The 18,680-nt window shown below is 42.9% G+C and overlaps 1 protein-coding gene across 5 annotated transcripts in view; it reads left to right on the top strand.

The window, feature by feature from the left end:
• Positions 1-17,279, top strand: part of ZSCAN16 (zinc finger and SCAN domain containing 16) — a 41,912-nt gene extending 24,633 nt beyond the window's left edge. Inside the window, exons 1-4 of one of the 5 annotated variants that reach the window (XM_006931349.3) lie at positions 5,430-5,551; positions 5,722-6,353; positions 7,605-7,743; positions 14,808-17,279. In XM_006931349.3, coding sequence (XP_006931411.1) covers positions 5,967-6,353; positions 7,605-7,743; positions 14,808-15,328 — 1,047 coding nt within the window. In that variant the 5' untranslated portion in view covers positions 5,430-5,551; positions 5,722-5,966 and the 3' untranslated portion in view covers positions 15,329-17,279. The other 4 variants (XM_045058456.1, XM_023254693.2, XM_045058457.1 and 1 more) reach the window with 4 other exon arrangements.
• Positions 17,280-18,680: the final 1,401 nt, after the last annotated feature.

The raw sequence follows: 18,680 nt of genomic DNA, 5'->3' as shown, positions 1-18,680 counted from the left end.
ATGGGAGAGTGGGGAGAAAAAGCTACGAATAAGGGAGGGTCAGGGATGAACAGGGAAAGAGAAAGGTCAGAGACACAAGAAAAACCAACCGCAAACAGGAAGTGGAAGCAAAGGCAGTGAAAACGTGGAAGACCTGGAGGCTGAAGCCCTCAGTATTAATCCACCCTTCATTTCTATGCCTTGGAGGTCAGATCCCTGATAATGAAAGACCCGCACCCAATCTCAGCTCACTGCGGTTTGTACCGCGACCCGGGCCCTGTGTGGGCCTCTGGGTGATGGGACACAGGACACCTGTGTCCTATGGAAAAGCCATGTTCTACGGCTTCTTAGCAAAGCCAGCCAAGCAGAAGGACTCTCCCCAGGAGAAGGAAGACATTCTTGGCCTCTCTGGAAAGCGGGTGATTTGCCCATTCCTCCTAAAAAGGAAAAAGTGCGTTGTGAGATAGCAGTACCCATTTTATACTAAATGAATGATGCAGCAAAATGAAAAGTCCTTTGCAAACTGACAATCATGGCTGTTATTTGTTGGAACACCAGTTGTGTCCAGCATCTTGCATCTCATGTCAGCATCCCAACTGTTCTGTAAGGTACAATTTATTGTCTTAAACAGTATGTAGATATGATTTATTCTTACGAAGGGCTTATAATAAAATGAAAAGTTTTTATTATGTTTAAATGTTAAACAGCTTATACAAGTATTTTTAAAATATAATATGTAAAACAGTCTTAAAATATTAAAAATTGGAAATAACAAAATATTAACAGTGTATTTAGGTCATGAAAAGGGAGTGATTCTCACCTTTCTACTCTGTATATTCCAGGTGAAAACATTAGAATTCATCATACACATGTGGTAAATACTTTTAAAAAATTAAAATATTTACAGAATTGAGCCTTTCTGGAGATGATTCTTTGGTAGCTTTTTCAATTATTTCCTTTAGGATTGGTTTATTTAGGTTTTTCTACTTTTTTTTTTTTTTTTAAGTAATCCCTACACCCACCGTGGGGCTCAAAACTGCATCGCTGAGATCAAGAGTCATATGCTCCACTGACTGAGCCAACAAGGTGCTCCTAGATTTTTCCACTACTTTTTTTTTTTAAGTTTATTTATTTTGAGAGAGAGAGAGAGCCGTGCACATGAGTGGGGGGGGGGGGGGGGGGAGAGAGACTGAGAATGCCAAGCAGGCTCCACACTGTCAGCACAGAGCCTGATTCAGGGCTTGAACTCAAGAACTGTGAGATCATGACCTGAGTCGAAATCAAGAGTCGGATGCTTAACTAGCAGCTACCCAGGCACCCTGATTTTTCTTCTTGAATAAATTTTGGAACTAAAGGTTCTTTCCCAGAAAATCCCCATCATTAAGATTTTTAAATTTTTGATAGCATACTTTCTTCTTCATCTGCTATTTGTCATTTACAATTTTTAAATTTTTTCTCTCAATTGGATTTACTATAGGTTTTTTGTTTTTAATGGACTTGCTTACAAATAGTTCATTTTTGGATCTATTAATGTCACTTTTTCTATTTTCTAATTATTTTTATTTTTCTAAACTTTTACTTGGGGGTTTCTTTTTCTAATTCCTTGAATGCTCAGTGATGTGAGGAACAAAGGCAAAAAAGGAAATGTAGATAAAATTAAATTTCCTTATAGCCTGCAGCCATTGACAAATACTTGAGGCAGGCAGGGTGTAACATTTCTCCAGGAACTCCCTACTGTTTCAATGTTAATGCCTCTCACTAGAGGGAAAAACTTGACCTGCTGGATCCTTTGACTCTTCTTTAACATATGAAAATCCCTTTGGAAACTTCCTTTGTCTTTATCTCCCCGAACTCCCTAGTAGATAATCAATCTGTCTTCACAATCCCCGGGTGGCTCTTCCTGCCCACAGGTCCAGTCTCCGTGCTATAATAAAACCACCTGTTTGTGCAGAAGATGTCTCAAGAATTCTTTCTTTACCACATCATTTTGTTCATTTATTTTCTCCCTTTTTAAATAATGAAAACAAGTGAAAATATACACCCATAAAATACTGCATTTGTGGGGCACCTGGGTGGCTCAGTTGTTAAGCATCCAACTTTGTCTCAGGTCATGATCTCACCGTTCGTGGGTTCGAGCCCTCCATTGGGCTCTCTCCCGTCAGCTCAGAGCCAGCTTCGGATCCTCTGTCTCCCTGCCCCTCCCTGCACGCTTTCTCTGTTTCTCTCAAAGCTAAATAAAAACATTTAATTAAATAATAAAATATTTTTTAAAAAACCATCTACTAGTGTTTTTGTGAGGTGTTTTTTTTTCAGGGGACAGGGGAGGTGCGGTGGTAAATTTGGAAGATAGAAGTTTAAAAAAAAAAAGTTCAGGACCTGAAGCAGGGTTTGTGTTTGGAACCCAGTGAGAGAATTTGATACATTAGATAAGGAGGGAGAAACTCACTGAAGAGGGCAGCAGGGGATAGTGGAGCTTCCTCTGTAGTTTGAATTTGCTCATTTCTGCATCTCCTAAATGTCCCTTCCTAGTGTATTTCATCACTTGTATCTGCCTTCAAAGCAAAGGGAAATTGGCTCTGTTCTTCATCTTAAAGGAATTACACCCTTTTACCAGATGACCTGCCAGCCAAAGAATTTCATAGAGAAAAGGGATATCGGTGACATTCCCCAAACAGGAAAGTTGTAGGTTGTGAAGAACGAATGATGTTTTAAAATAATTCTTTCCTGGTTACGCCAGCAGTAGTAAGTTTGTGTAGAAAGTTACAGTTTACAGGGATGCCTGCCTGGCTTTGTTGGTGGAGCTACAACTCTTGATCTCAGGGTCATGAGTTCAAGCCCCATGTTGGGTGTAGACATTACTTAAAAAATAAAATCTTTTGTTAAAATGTTACATTTTGGGGCACCTGGGTGGCTCAGTCAGTTAAGCCTCTGACTTCAGCTCAGGTCATGATCTCCCAGTTCATGAATTCAAGTCCTGTGCTGACAGCTCAGAGCCTGGACCCTGCTTCGGATTCTGTGTCTCCCTCTCTCTCTACCCCTCCCTTGCTCACGCTGTCTCTCTCATTCTCTCAAAAATAAATAAACATTAAAAAAATGTTTAATAAAATACAATTTAAATTTTTTTTTAATAAAAAAGTTACGTTTTACAGAAACATATAATGTATAAAATCAGGTTCCCTATAAGTTTACCTGAAGTGATAATCACTGAGAACACAATTATTCTGTAAAAATAGTATTATATACTGTTTTGTAACTTACTTTTTTTACTCATTATGCCTTTGGTATCTTTGAGTTTTTAGCCTTTAAAAAGATTGGGCATATAAAAATTTAAATTCCCAAATGTGGACATTTGGGTTTCCCACTTCAAATAAACAATGTTTCTTAGTGTATATTTGAACATTTGTGTAAATATTTCTACATGAATAATTCCAAGAAACTCAGTTGCTGCATCAGGAGGTATGGACGTAGTAATTTTAAAAAGTCTTGCTTTCCAAAAATATACAAAGTAAGAACGCCTATATTTTCACATACTTTCCAATACTGAATATGACTAATCTTTCTGTCTTTAGTAATTTGAACAATTTAAGAAAAGTTTGTTATTGTTTTAATTTAAATTCTTTGTGAACTTGAGCTCCTTTTCATATTATTGTCTATTAATATTTCTGTTCTATAAATGTCTACTTAAGTTTGCCAATTTTTCTATTGGCTTGTTGATATTTTTCTTTGTGTGTGTGTGTAAGAGGTCTGTGTGTTTTAGGAAAATCAGTCCTGTGTCTTTTAGATGGCTGGCATATGTTACTCTGGCTTAGTTTTTATTTTCTTCATTTGAAATTGCAAATTTTAACATCACCAGTTACATTCGTCTTTTCCTTTATGAGTTTTCAGTTATATGTCTTTAGGGTTTTATGCCATGCTCAGAACCCTCCCCACTCCAAGGTAGTAATAGCTTTTGAACGGATCTCCCTGCTTCTGCCCTCGTCCAATCCCCTTCACTTACAAGTTTATTTTTAACACGGTAGTCTTTTCAGTAACTGTATCTGAACATGTTACTCCTCTTCTCAGAAATTCTGAATGGCTTCCCAAGAGTAAAAAGCAAGATCCTTGAACTCACCCAAGACCCTCATTTCTCTCCCTCTCTCTACTCCCAACACCCTCTTCTTCCCTTAGTTTTGGACACATAAGCCTCCTCCCTGTGCCTAGAATATTTCAAACACACTCCACTCCAGCCTGAGCATTTGCTATCCTCTCCCTGAAACAAATTTACCCTGATGACACACTCACCCATCTCCCTCAATCTTTGCTTAAATGCCAATGTACTAGTGAGGTCCTCCATGTCCACCCTACTTAAAATTGCATTACTTGTTTCTCCCTCCAAACTTCATATTTCCTTTATTTTCTGCTTGGCAGTAACATCCACCATCTAATACACTATACGTTTTTCTCATTTTTTTTTTATTGCCTGCCTCCCTACCTCATATGTACAAGCACACACACACTAAATTATAAAATCCATGAAGGCAAGGGCCTTATCTTCTGTTATAGTTACAGCTTCCAGAACAGTGCCAGGCATAGTAGGTGAATAATCAGGGTTTGTATAAGAAAGGGAAAGAGGGGGAAAAAAAAAAAAACAAAACCAACAACGATGCATTTCTAACCCAAGAGATTAGCAAACATCGAAATATTTTACAAGATTATATGGCCAAATATAGGTAAACCAGAACATCTCTAGTAGGTTTCATGACTGGTAATGTTACCAGTTACAAAAGTACGAATACCCTTCCTCTATACTCCACTGATTCTACTTCTAGGAATATATACTATGGAAATAACCTTACACATGAGACAGAAGTATGTTTACAGTAACTTATTGCAGCAGCGTTTGTAAAAGATTGGAAACAACCTACATGACTATCAATGGGGTAATTATTAATAAACGACGGCACATAAGACCAATTGAGTACAATGCAATTGCTTAGAGGAGGAAAAGAAAAAAGAAAAGAAAAAGAAAAAGAAAAGAAAAGAAAAGAAAAGAAAAGAAAAGAAAAGAAAAGAAAAGAAAAGAAAAGAAAAGAAAAGAAAAAAAAAGAAAAAAAAAGAAAAAGAAAGGAAAGGAAAGGAAAAGAAAAAAGCAAGCCGGAGGCTGCAGGAAGCCCTTTATGAACAATCTCCAGTATTAGTTGGTAGGAGGAGACAAGCGAGGGGAACATGCACCTGCCGGATGCGTCTACCCACCCGTGCGCGTGTCCCGAAAAACAGTGTCAAACTAAATGCTGGAGAACACTGTTCTTAAATACTGAACGATGTGAATGCATTGTTTTTTCATACCACGTGTTTAATAAGTGAACCTAAAAAGCACTGGCAGGACGCGCCGCAGGCCCCGCCCAGGGCCCGCTGGTCCGCCAGGTCCTCCCCGGAAGGCGGGCAGGGAGGTGCGGCCGCCGCCACAGAGGCAAGGCAGCCTAGAGCGGCCGGAAGTGCCCGTGGCCGACGCCATTGGCCGGCCGGTTTCCAGCCTTTGTTCCGGGCCACCGGGAGATCGCGGTGGTGGTCCCTGTGCGTGTGCGCGGGCGAGGTGAGTCCGCCCTGGCTCCTGGGTCCTGTGCGGGGAAGGGGCCGGGGGCGGGCGGGTCCCCACAGCCGCGGAGCCCCGAGCGGCGTGTGTTTCGCGGCGGCCTGTGCAGCCGCCGTGCGTGTCCCGGGTAACCTGTACGCAACCCGGTGAGCAGCGCGACCTTCGTGCAGGTGAGCACCTGTGGCTCCGGGCTGCGTAAGCAGCGTCCGCTGCCCCGGAGCCCCGGAGAGAGGACAGCCCCGCTCGGTGCGCGTCCGCGCAGCCTTCGAGGGCGCCGGCCGCCCGGGGTAGCGTGGCTTTGCGCTCGCTGCACCTTCCGTCGTTTCTCCGCCTCCAACTTTCTCTCCGAAACAAGCTTCCCAGAGACCGGCCTTGAATCCGCCCCAGAGACGATTATCCTCCAGCACAGCCCAGAATGGCCGCAGCCCTGGAACCCGAGGCACAAAGAGGACTTGGGGTAGTGAAGGCGGAAGACCGTTACCGGGGACGGGACCCCGGCCCACAAAACTACAGCCCCCGCAAGAGGGAAGTGTTCCGGCAGCACTTCAGGAGGCTCTGCTATCGGGATGCACCCGGGCCCAGGGAGGCTCTCACCCGGCTGTGGGAGCTGTGCCGCCGGTGGCTGAGGCCGGAGTGCCACACCAAGGAGCAGATTTTAGACCTGCTGGTGCTGGAGCAGTTCCTGAGCATTCTTCCCAGGGACCTGCAGCAGTGGGTGCAGGCGCACCATCCAAACACTGGGGAGGAGGCGGTGAGCGTGCTGGAGGACCTGGAGAGAGAGCTGGATGAGCCTCAGAAGCAGGTGGGAAGGGGACAGTGTCCAGGCTGTGAGAGATGAGGGTGTATGCACCGAGCCAAAGCAGAAAAGGCATGGGAAAGGACACCTGAAGGTATTGCATATGTTATCCTAGAGGAGAACAAGGCTTAGGAAGGGACCTGGCTGCCGATGTCGAATAACTCAAGTGTAGTTCAGTAAAGACGCTGGGGACGGATTCCGAATCAGTTTGAAAGGCAAATAGGTATCAGAGGTAAAGAAGTCTCCAAAATTCACAGCTAACTATTAAGAAATGGGCTACCTGGTAATAAAATTTTTTAAAAAATGAGAAAACCCTCCCTTTTCATAGGAAAATACTTAAGGTGGGTTCAAGTAGATGTCAAGAGTGTTACAGAACAGCACTGCCCAATAGAATTATACTGTGAGCCACATGTGTAGTTAAAGTTTTCTAGTAGCTACATTTTAAAAAATGAAACCAAATGAAATTAAATATATTTAACCCAAAGCGGGACGCCGGGTAGCTCAGTCAGTTAAGCATCCGACTTTGGCTCAGGTCATAATAACCTGGTTGGTGACTTAGAGCATCGGAGCCTGCTTCAGATTCTGTCTCCGTCTCTCTGCCCCTCCCCGGCTCACACTCTGTCTCTTTCTCAAAAATAAATACTAAAAAACCGTGTATATATATATATATATGTGTGTGTGTATACATGTATATGTATATGTGTGTGTGTGTATATATATATGTATATACACACACATATATATATACACTTTTATATATATGTAATCTTATATTTAATAATATACATACTTATCCCAAAGTAATCATGTAGATACTATAAAAAATGAGCTATTTTACATTCTTTTTTGTATTACTTTCAAAATTCATTGTGTATTTTACCCTTTGCATATCTCAGTTCCTGCTAACTACATTTCAAGTGCTCAGTAAGCACGTTGTGCTTGTGGCTATCATATTGGACAAAGGAGTTAGAGAAGTGCCCCTGTTTGGTGGAAGTTGGGCTAGATAATTTTTAAGATTCTTTCCAAATCCCAAGATCGTGATCCTGTACTTCTGCGGGTCCTTGTGAGAATTTCCCTCTCCAGTGGCCTGAAGTACAGAGATTAGTCATTTGTTGCCCTTTGCAATTGAATGAGAATTTTTCCCTTTTGTGTTCCTGTCCCTGGCAAATGCTTCTTTTGATCTTTTCTCTAAAGGTCTTTAAGTTCTTTCACAAAATCTGCCTTTTACCGGCCCAGTCAATGTTTCATTGTCTCCAGGTCCCAGCCAATTCAGAAAGACAGGACACGCTCTTGGACAAGTTGGCCCCTTTGGGAAGGCCCCATGAGTCACTGACTGTCCGGCTCCATCCCAAGAAGATCCATGAGGAGCAGGAATCTGGGGATCCCCAGAGGAATGGTAAGGAGCAAGACTTTATGTGTGTGAGGGAATATGTGGTTCCTTGTGTTGGACAGGAACTTTCTCACTCTGATCATCTCCTTTTCGAGTTTTCCTGTTTATCCTCCACCTCACTCTGGAAGATTTTACCTCCCTTCCTAGTGTTGCCTTATCATGGAAAGAACTATGAAAATTTACTTTTTCATTAGACTTAAAAGCTGCTACTTGGCCCAGTGGATGGGGGATGGAATTTAAATACTCATTCAAGTTAATAACACCTTACATTTCTGGGGCACCTGGGTGGCTAGGTCAGTTAAGCATCCAACTCTTGATTTTAGCTCAGGTCATGATCTCATAGTTCATGGGATCAAGCACTGCTCAGGGCTCAGAGCCTGTTTGGGATTCTCTCTCTCTGCCCCTGTCCCCTGCTCATGCTCGCTCGCACGCTCTCTCTCTCTCTCTTAAAATAAACAAACACTTTAATAATTAATGTTATCTTAAATATCTATCTGTTATTATTCTAGTTCTGAATTCTCTTAAATTTACATTTTGAGCAGGAGAATTTGTATGACACTCTGTATTAGTCTAGTAGGGCTCCTGAAACAGAATACCACCATTTCTGTGTGACTTAAACACAGAAACTTATTTTCTCACCGTTCTGGAAGTCCAAGATCAAGGTGTCAGCAGGCCTGGTTTCTGGTGAGGCCTCCCTCCTTGACTCACAGACTTGCTGTGTCTTTACGTGGCCTTTTCTGTGTACATGTGTACTATTGGCATCTCTTCCTCCTATGTTTATTTTTAATGTTTTTATTTATTTTTGACAGAGACAGAGCATGAGTGGGGGAGGGGCTGAGAGAGAGGCAGACACAGAATTCGAGGCAGGCTCCAGGCTCCGAGCCGTCAGCACAGAGCCCGACGCGGGGCTCGAACTCACGGACCGCGAGATCATGACCTGAGCCAAAGTCAGACGCTCAACCGACTGGGCCACCCAGGTGCCCCTTAATCACTTTTTTTTTTTTAAGTTTATTTATTCATTTTGAGAGAGGGAGCATGAGCAAGTGGGGGAGGAGCAGAGAGAGAAGGAGACAGAATCCCAAGCAGGATCTGCACTGTCAGCATGGAGCCCAATGTGCGGCTCAGACCCAGGGACTGTGAGATCATGATCTGAGCTGAAATCAAGAGTCAGATGCTCGGGGTGCCTGGGTGGCTCAGTCGGTTAAGTGTCCGACTTCAGCTCAGGTCGTGATCTCCCGGTCCATGAGTTCAAGCCCCACGTCAGGCTCTGTGCTGACAGCTTAGAGCCTGAAGCCTGTTTCAGATTCTGTGTCTCCCTCTCTCTCTGCCCCTCCCCCCGTTCATGCTCTGTCTCTCTTTGTGTCTAAAATAAATAAACGTTAAAAAAAATTTTTAAATTAAAAAAAAAAGACGCTCAACCGACTGAGCCTCCCTGGCACCCAAAAGTAAACAAACTTTAAATCCCAGTTTTGCCCAAACACTGGAGTTGTTTTTTTTTGTTTTTTTGTTTTTTTCCTCAATGCTCTCTGTCCTTTCTCAAGAGGCTCTTCCCACCTGGCGCAGTATTTATACTCCAGTCTGTTATGGATTCATTCTCACTGCTGTAAATTTTACCAGTATGGTTTTTTCATTCTCTAGGCTCCCTGCCAGGTGATTTGTCTAATCTGAAAAATGATTTTAAGTGAAGATCTTTCTAGCTGATACCTGGAAAGATGGCATTCAATTATGTATAACTTAAAAGAGTCTCTTAGTGCTTTCGAGTGTAGTGTTGGATATTTGTTAGCTTTGAAGGTGAGACCGAGACTTCCTCTTCTGTTCATTCTTCTTTTATAAACGTTGTTGAGCAGCTGCGATATGCTAGGGGCCATGCTAGATGTTAGGAATACAAGGGTGAGACTCCTCTTCAAGAAACAGAGAAGTGAGCAATTATGCTATAACCTGCCCAAAACAGGACAGCTGTCCCTGTGGTTGGCCTGCAGGAGTATCAGAGTGGGTTTGCTTGAGCTGAGATGGTCACATGGGTGGGAAGGGAAGCATCCCAGGCAGAGAGAACAGTGTGGGGGGTGGGGAAGCAGCATGAAAGCATTCTAAGAACAACAGTTGCTGTGAGGTGTTTTTGATTTTGATGAAGAGAATTTTGTAGAAGGGAAAAATGCAAGGCCAATGGTGAAAGTTCCTGGATACCATGCTGAGGAACAGAACTTCATCCTATCAGAGATGGAGGTCTGTTACATTAAATAGAGAAGTGGGTGACACAGATTTGAGGTTTTTTTTATTTATTTATTTATTTATTTATTTATTTATTTATTTTTAATTTTTTTTACATTTATTTATTTTTTGAGAGACCTAGAGAGACAGAGCACCAGTTGGGGAGGGGCAGAGAGAGGAGACACAGAATCCGAGGCAGGCTCCAGGCTCCAAGCTATCAGCACAGAGCCTGACGCGGGGCTCAGACTCACAAACCGTGAGATCATGACCTGAGCTGAAGTCGGATGCTTAACCAACTGAGCCACCCAGGCGCCCCAGATTTGAGTTTTTAAAAATCACTATCAGTGATTCTACTTTTTTTTAAAGTTACAAAGGAAAACATTGGAATGATACCTCCAAATGTAGTCAAAGATTATTTGAAGCTAATGAAATCACAAGTGACATATTCTTCTCTATTTTCCAAAGCCTGTAAGTGAATGAGCGCACAACTATAGTAAGGAGAAAAGATATAAACACAGGGCAGGGTGAGGGGAGACCACTTTCAGATATAGAGCATGGTAGACTAAGGCTGGAGAGAGGTAGGAGGAAATTCAAGAGATCCATATTATTCATTGATTAGTGAACATATCTGACTGGATATTGGCGGTGAGGGACTGTTGTAATAAAACCAAAGTTTGCGACTTGGGCAGCTGGCAGATAATGGTGTCAGTGAGTGAGCGAAAAATCAGAAGGTGGATGTATCTATGTGTGAAGATTTAGAGTAGGTTCGGTTTTTATACATACGAATTTGCTGTCTCTGAAACATCCAAATACAATTCTGTAGGCAGTACAATTTAAAATATGATTCTAGGTACAGGAGGAAGATGTGGGAGGAGAAAAGAGATTTGGGAATTGCCCCTGAGTAGATGATAGAAGACATGGCTGTAGATGAAATTGACCAAGAAGAACGTACCAAGTGAAGAGAAGAGAGGCACATGTAAATTTTTGAGGCATGCCACCGTGTGAATTTGGGGGGGGAGGAAGAGGATTCTGTAAAGGAGACAGATCAGGGACTGTCAGAAAAGGAAGAGACACGGAAGCGGAAGAGGGTGGCCTCACTGGACACCAGGAGCTTCAGCCAGCTGTGGCCGGTGCTGAGACACAAGATACGAACTGGTAAGAGGGCACCTGGGTGGCTCTGTGGGCTAAGCTCCTGACTCTGGATTTCATCTCAGGTCATGCTTTCACAGTTCGTGGGATCGAGGCCCGAGTCAGGCTCTGAACTGACAGCATGGATCATGCTTGGGATTCCCTCTCTCTCTCCCCCTAAATAAATAAATAAATTAGGGGAAAAAAAAAAAAAAAAGAACTGGTGTGCCTGGGTGGCTCAGTCAGTTAAGCATCCAACTTCAGCTCAGGTCAGGATCTCATGGTGAGATTGAGCCCCGCGTTGGGCTCTGCACTGACAGCAAGGAGCCTGCTTGGGATTCTCTCCTTCTCTCTCTGCCCCTCCCCCACTCCTCCCTCCCTCTCTCTCTCTCAAAATAAATTAAAAAACATTTTTTAAAATCTTCAAAACAAATTTGATAGGTCACAAGAATATTTTAACATGTCAACATGCTAAATTCTCAGTATAGAACACAGAATTATTGCTTATGATGGATAGTCTGCAAAACTTTAAGTTCTAGATGGTCGGTCTTTCTTTGTTTTTTTAATGATATCTCTGGACTACTTTCACTCTACGTGTTATAAATTCAGAAAAATACAGTTCCTAACCCTAAAATTGTAGAGGCTTACATACGTGCTACTATCAAAATAACTTGTCAAGGGAAAATAGAAATTGTCTTCCCTTAATATAATCTACTGAAAGGCGCTTTATGAAATCTAGCTATTCTATGAGGTCTGAGAATTCTTACAGAATCCTGTTTGTCTGCACTGAACAGTGTAAGTAGGACTTTTTTTCTAAGATACAGCACCAAGGGCCATATACAGTTTTTATCTGTGTCCCCACCACCACACTCCCCAAAACTGAGAAGCAAAAAACTAACAAAACCCACCAAAACAAAACAAAAAAAACCCTGCAGAAATCATAATACATTTTAAGACATGTCTTTCAACTTTATTAAAAGCATGTAACATCTGGTCCAAATCCTCATTTTACTGGTGAAGAAATACACCACAGTGGTTGTGACTTGTCTGAGTCTCCAGAGTTATAGGCAGAGCTGAGATTATAGTCAGACGCTGGGCCTCCTGCCTGCTGGTCCAGAATGGTTGTTAAAAGTCATCACAATAACATACCCAAAAGCCACTATCTTTTAAAAATAATTTATTGTTAAACAGAGAGACTTTTTTTTAATGTTTATTTATTTTTGAGAGAAACAGAGCATGAGCAGGAGAGGGGTCGACAGAGAGGGAGGCACAGAATCCAAAGCAGGCTCCAGGCTCCAAGCTGTCAGCACAGAGCCCCATGCAGGGCTCGAACCCATGAACTGTGAGATCGTGACCTGAGCTGAAGTGGGGCACTTAACCGACTGAGCCACCCAGGTGCCCCTCTTTGTGTAACACATTTTTAAAGTATTTCATTTTGAAGTACTGGGCATGCTATTAACTTACAGCACTGACTCTCCATTAGCAAGAAATGACAGTTTGTTCCAGTTTCACTCAGCATTTAACCTTGTTCTTTCTCCCCAGACTGTCAAGCAAGCTGTATGCATGGTGATCAAATGAGCTTTGTGGACATCTCCTCTCAGTGACCAGCAGGGCTGGGTGAATCTCAAATTGTAACTGATAGGGACTCTAGGTATTACACATGCCAAAATAACATTGGAAGGACAGCCCTGGCAGATGTCAGAACCCAGTATTTTTCATTTTGTCCGTTCTGAAAAAAGGTCTCTTGGAATCGTATTAGCCTGAGACTAGCACTTAGAAGACATACATAAACAAGACCCTGAATTCCAGCTGACCAAGAAGTAGACTGAGGTCCATGAGATGAAAAAGCTCACATTTGACAATGTCCATACGATATTCTTTATATTGTTCAGTTGCAGATCTAAGGGAGAGGATTATAATTTCAGTTGCTGACCTTGTATTAAAAAAAAAAAACAAAAAAACCTTTGAAGTCCTGATGAGATTTTTCTCTGGATTTCTCCCAAAGCTGTGGGGGAGAGACTTATCCTGAGGACTGGTAGATTACACTGAAGATGGTGAACTGACCATTTAGGGCAAACTCTGTGTCTTTTGTTGTTGTTGTTGTTGTTGTTAATATTCATCAGTAAGCCCCAGGAAAGCCAGCCCCTGGTGACAGCTATATGTAAAGAAGCTGTTGAGGCTAATGCTGATGTTTCAGAATACTTCTTTTCATGGTAGGAGGTGTCTCTGATTTCCATGATTTGCTTGATCACTCTTACCCTGCTAACCTAGCAATACTTCTGTCACACGTTATACTTTTACAAATGCTTTATCCTATCTTCCCTCACCTGATCAAACAATGGGTAAAGAAGGCAAGAGGTGAGAAGGAAACCAAAATAGTTATCACCTGCCAGAATTTAAACATTGATCAGTCCAGGACTGGAATCTTGATCTTCTGGCTCTAATTTAGTCCTTATAATTTCTAGCCAAGGATAACATGGCATTTACATTCCAAAACAGTATCATCTTTGAGCAAATATCCAAACTTTGAGAAAGTCTACTGCCTGGTTTTAAAAACTGATTTTTCAGGAGGAACAGATCTGAGGACAATTGGGAGCAAGGGGGACACGGTGAGGACGGTGAAGAGTGGGCTTTGTGGCTTGGCATCAGTGAACCACGTGAGCCAGAGTTTCCAGCCCAACCCAGGCACTGAGATGCCCTGGGAGCTCTTGCTGCTGCTTCCTTCAGGCCAAGTGAGCCCCTGAGGACTAACTAAATGACAGCTGCACTGTTAGGATTCCTAGGTTCATTGAGATGGTAGTCACAGCATGACTGAATAGGTGACGCTTTCTACGCCCTCCAAATCATCAAAACAGCTATTTTCTTACAAAGTTCAACTCAAATATTTACTGAGTACTTGCTATTGTGTGTTATTGTATGCAAAGCATGAGGTTGAGGACTTAGTGATCAGGAAGAGGGAAAAGAGCCAATTTGGGAGATTTAGGGAAGACTTCCTGGAGGAGAGAGTATTTGAGTTGGACCTTGAAAAATACCTACCCCGTTGGTTCTCAAGATGTGGTCCCTGAATCCGTAGTATCTCTCCCACCAGGAAACTTGTTAGAAATGCAAATTTTTGAGCTCTACTCCAGCTTTATCAAAGCTGAGTGGGAAGCCTAGTATTCTGGTTTAAGAAGCCATCCATGTGATTCTGATGCAAATCACGTTTCAGGATGGACACACACCAGACCATCCATTGTCACTTCCTCTATCCTGCCCTGCATGCTCTCAACCTGCTTTTAACTGATTATTATCCTTCATACGGTTCCTACTCACTACATTCAGTTCAGATCCCTAATCCCACTATCTTCTCCCACTTAACCACCTATGTTTCAGGCCCTGACGTGTTTCTCCCAAACTCTCAGCTCCCTCCCCGTCTGTTCTCTGACCCCCTGTCTGTCCATCTTCGTTATCCCCAGCATATCCGTAGTCCTCATTTACCGCTCAGCACTCTGCCTGTGCACGAGATTGCCAGGTGACCCTTCAATCCGCATCACTGCCTTCCCTCTTCTTAATCTCTTCCCAAATAACCCTGCCACCGGCTTCCCCGCTCGCCTCTTAATTTCTTCCTTATATCGTCGGTATGATTTGATGGTGCCAAATCTCTGGTTTGTGCATTGTGACTTTTATAACACATTTAGAGCGTTCATGTGTTCTTTCTCAAACTTAGATTAGGACACCTTTGTGTTTGGTTACAGGTGATGAAACCAGCACTAAGAATGAAGTGTTGTCCCAGAAGGAAGATACGTCCAAGGACACACAGTTCCTTGGCAAGGTAAATGACAGACTTAACAAAGACATTCCTCTGCCTCCTGAACCCAGAGATGCTACTGAAAGCAAGGGCAGAGTGGAGTGGCCGCAGAGGGAAAGAAGGCGCTACACGTGCGAGGACTGCGGGAAGAGTTTCAGTCACAGCTCAGACCTCAGCAAACACAGGAGGACTCACACTGGAGAGAAACCCTACAAGTGCGACGAATGCGGGAAGGCCTTCATTCAGCGCTCCCATCTCCTCGGACATCACAGAGTACACACTGGAGTGAAACCTTATAAATGTGAAGAGTGTGGGAAAGATTTTAGTGGGCGCACAGGTCTTATTCAGCACCAGAGAATCCACACGGGTGAAAAACCCTATGAATGTGAGGAGTGCGGGAGGCCCTTCCGCGTGAGTTCGGCCCTTATCAGACATCAGAGAATTCATACAGCCAATAAGCTCTACTAAGATGGTGAAGGAACCGTTCTTAGCTCCTCAGGCCTCATTAGTTCCCAGAGAATCCGCCTTAGACACTGAGTAACCTGAGTGCAGGCAAAGCTTCAGTCATTAAACATTTCTCCGGCACCAGAGAATCTACCTGAGAAAGTTTCCTTTTATTTCTAAATTAGTTCAGTTTCTTGGGAAGAGTTAAAAGTTATTTCAGAAAGCCTTGTCTGTTGACATACTGCTGACTTGCAGCCCAAAATAGCCATTTTCTTGGTGGAAAGGCAGCGAATGCTACTTCTCAGCTCTCCCTGTTACTTGACCGCTCAGTGTACAACTTTGGGCAAACATTCACTTTCTTTTTAAGTTTATTTATTTACTTTGAGAGAAACAGAGATCCCAAGCAGGCGCACACAAGTGTGAAGGGGCAGAGAGAGAGACTCCCAAGCAGGTTCTGTGCTGTCAGTGCAGAGCCCGACATAGGAGTCGAACTCACGAACCATGAGATCACGACCTGAGCCGAAATCAAGAATCACACACTCAACCAACTGAGCCTCTTGTGTGCCCCTAAACATTCACATTTTTCTCTGCCTTCGTTTCCCATTCCGTAGCATGCAGATGACACAGCAGAAACCTACCAGATACATTGTGTTAAGTTAAAGCTGCTTTTGAAATTAATAACTAAAACAATACTATTTGTTTTCCACCACTACTGCTAGAATGGCCTAAATATTAATCTCATTTTTATCTTAAAGTAGGGAGTACAATCATTTTGTGGAATTTGTTTGCCATTGCTGAAAAAGAGGAAACCATCAGGAAAGATAGCAGGCTAAGGAAGACATTCCAGTGGAAAGGAAAGCAGTTAAGTGATGAATAGGAGCTATTGGGAAGGAGGGGGATGATGGTGTATTAGGGATCTATAATGTGGATAAATCACTCCTGAGTCTCCCGTCACTGTAAACTGAAGGACATGGGAGGGATCGGTCTAGAACTGTATTGTCCAGTATAGTAGCCAGTCACCCACACATGGCTGTATAAACTTAAATTAACTGAAATAAAATAGAAAATTCTGTTGTTAGTGACATTTTAAGTACTCAACAGCCACATGTGGCTAGTAGCACCTGGATTGGACAACACAGATATAGACCATTTTTATCTGCAGAAAGTTCTAAAGGACATTGCTGTCCTAATCAATCACTGGTAAGGTATCTTCCAGCTTTGACGTCCTGTGATTCTGAGTTCAGGAAGGTAGTAAAAGCGATACCTGAGGAGGCTGCAATAGCAACAGATAAAATGCAAACACCCTAAGAAAGTAATTTAGTAATAACTTTATAGCACCTTTTCAGCCTTAGCAAAAGAGTATATTATAATTGGAGGATTGAAGACTATTAAATACAGTAACCTAATCTAAATTAAAAGGCTAAATCATAATCAATTTTTTTCTTTCTGGCTTGGAAATATATTAGCAGTTCATGTACTTGGAACAGTTTTACATCCCTAACTTGAGAATTTTAATGACATGGCAAATTGTGGCCAGAGGCCCAGTGCATTGTTACACCATTCAACTGCCATGCCCACTGGGTTTAGGAATAGCCTTCCCAGAACAACCAGGCACTGACCGAATCTCTTCCTGAAGACAATAGTCAGACATCCTTGCTTTTGTATTGTGCTCGACTAGTTAAACCACCACAGTCAGTTTTGGGTCTCTACTCCCACTGGGAGATGAATCTTAGGTCATTCCTTGTAGCTCCATAAAGATAAACTGGGCTTTTATGTCTTTTGAACATACTTGGTAGAAAATTTTAAGGCCTCAAGCTTCACACTCCTACTTGTTTTTATAATAATCATCTGGGCAATATTTTAGGCATTTGAAACAAAAGATTTTTTAATGGTCCTAAGAGAAAAGTAAAGCATTAAATCTCTAGTATTAAAAATGTCTTATTTTGAAAATAAAGCTAAATGCTTACTGAGTGAAGCTTCCCCCCCTTTACCTTTTGTCTCGCTGAGACACGTGCCCGGGAGTTGTCGGCAGATCCTGACCTTGAATTTAGAGAGGCTTCTGCAGTGGGAAGAAAGATGATCCTGGCTGCCACAACATTAGGGCTCTTAAAATTGGTAAAGACATGACAGACTGGTTTTCCTTTATCCTCTATGTTAGAGCATTCTACTCAGATAGTTGTGAATACCTGTTAGTACCAAGAATTGTCCTAGTCTTAGAGTTGGATACCTTTAAAGGGTGAGTGAAGACTAGTTTGGAGCACTGAAGCCATGCTACCCTTTTCTAGGTTTGGTGTTGATTCCAAATTGCCACTGCAGTGTCCACCACCTGACACTGACAGAGGGACCATAAGAGTCCAGGAGAGACAAATGTAAGGGGCCAGAGACAGCCTAGAGTGCTGCAGCAAGAGAAGAAATGCCAGCAGACCCTGGGATAACCCAGGCATAAGGCACAGGAGCGTGAGGTTAGAGGAGATCTGAGTTGCTGGTACCGTGAAGAGACGCATTGTCCCAGTAAGTGTGCAGAAGCCTGAAGAGAAAGATGGTGAGGGTGCAACCAGTTGGAAGAAGAGCTGTGTTCAAGCCCAAAGTTAGCAGAAGAGAAGTTATCTGCTAGACACTAATCAGAACCACTGGGTCCCTGTGGAGCCACCCGCCACCCTCCGAGCACAGCACCTGATCGAGAGGAGGCCAGGTTCTCGGTTACCTCAGAAGCATGTGCGTTGCTCCTCCCATCTTTTTCGAGAGGGAATGATTGTATTTTATTTTGTTTATGGGTTTTGGTTTTTTTGAAAGTGGTGAGGATTGTAGTCTGAAGCTTTTGTGAACTGACAAGACAGCTGTGATTGTCCAAGGCCCCTAAACGGAGGTGGGGGGGGGGGCAGCTCTCTCAGCCACAGATGGGGGTGGTGGTGAACTGGGGATTTTGAATGAGGAGCCAGCAGCTTTGAGGGGAGGAAATGGACAAGTGCAGGGGAGGTGGGGTTCCAGGAGGAATGGATGGGCATCAGTGAAAAGGGAGAAATAAGATCAGGGAGAGGGATGGAAGGAAGAGAATAAAAAGAAGCAAGGGTGTAGGGAAAAGAACAAATATCAAATAGGAGATGGTGATAGGAACAAGAGAGCAGCGAGTAATCTAATACTGGCATCGGTCACATTTGAGCCTGGGTGGTTCGATACAAGCCATACAAAAGTACATTGAGTCTTAGGAGCACAGTGCATACCATTTATCGACCAGGTCTCCATTCTCTTCCTGAGCATGAAATTATCTATAATCAGAAAGTCCAATAATGAAAACACAACTAGAAAGTTTGAAATACTTGCACAAAACAAGCTGCTCTCCCATTACTGATCCCACAAGAGAGTTGCTTATACTAAG

The sequence above is a fragment of the Felis catus genome, chromosome B2 (assembly GCF_018350175.1).
Source record: "Felis catus isolate Fca126 chromosome B2, F.catus_Fca126_mat1.0, whole genome shotgun sequence".
Taxonomy (NCBI): Eukaryota; Metazoa; Chordata; class Mammalia; order Carnivora; family Felidae; genus Felis; species Felis catus.
This window is presented reverse-complemented; position numbering and strand designations above follow the sequence as displayed.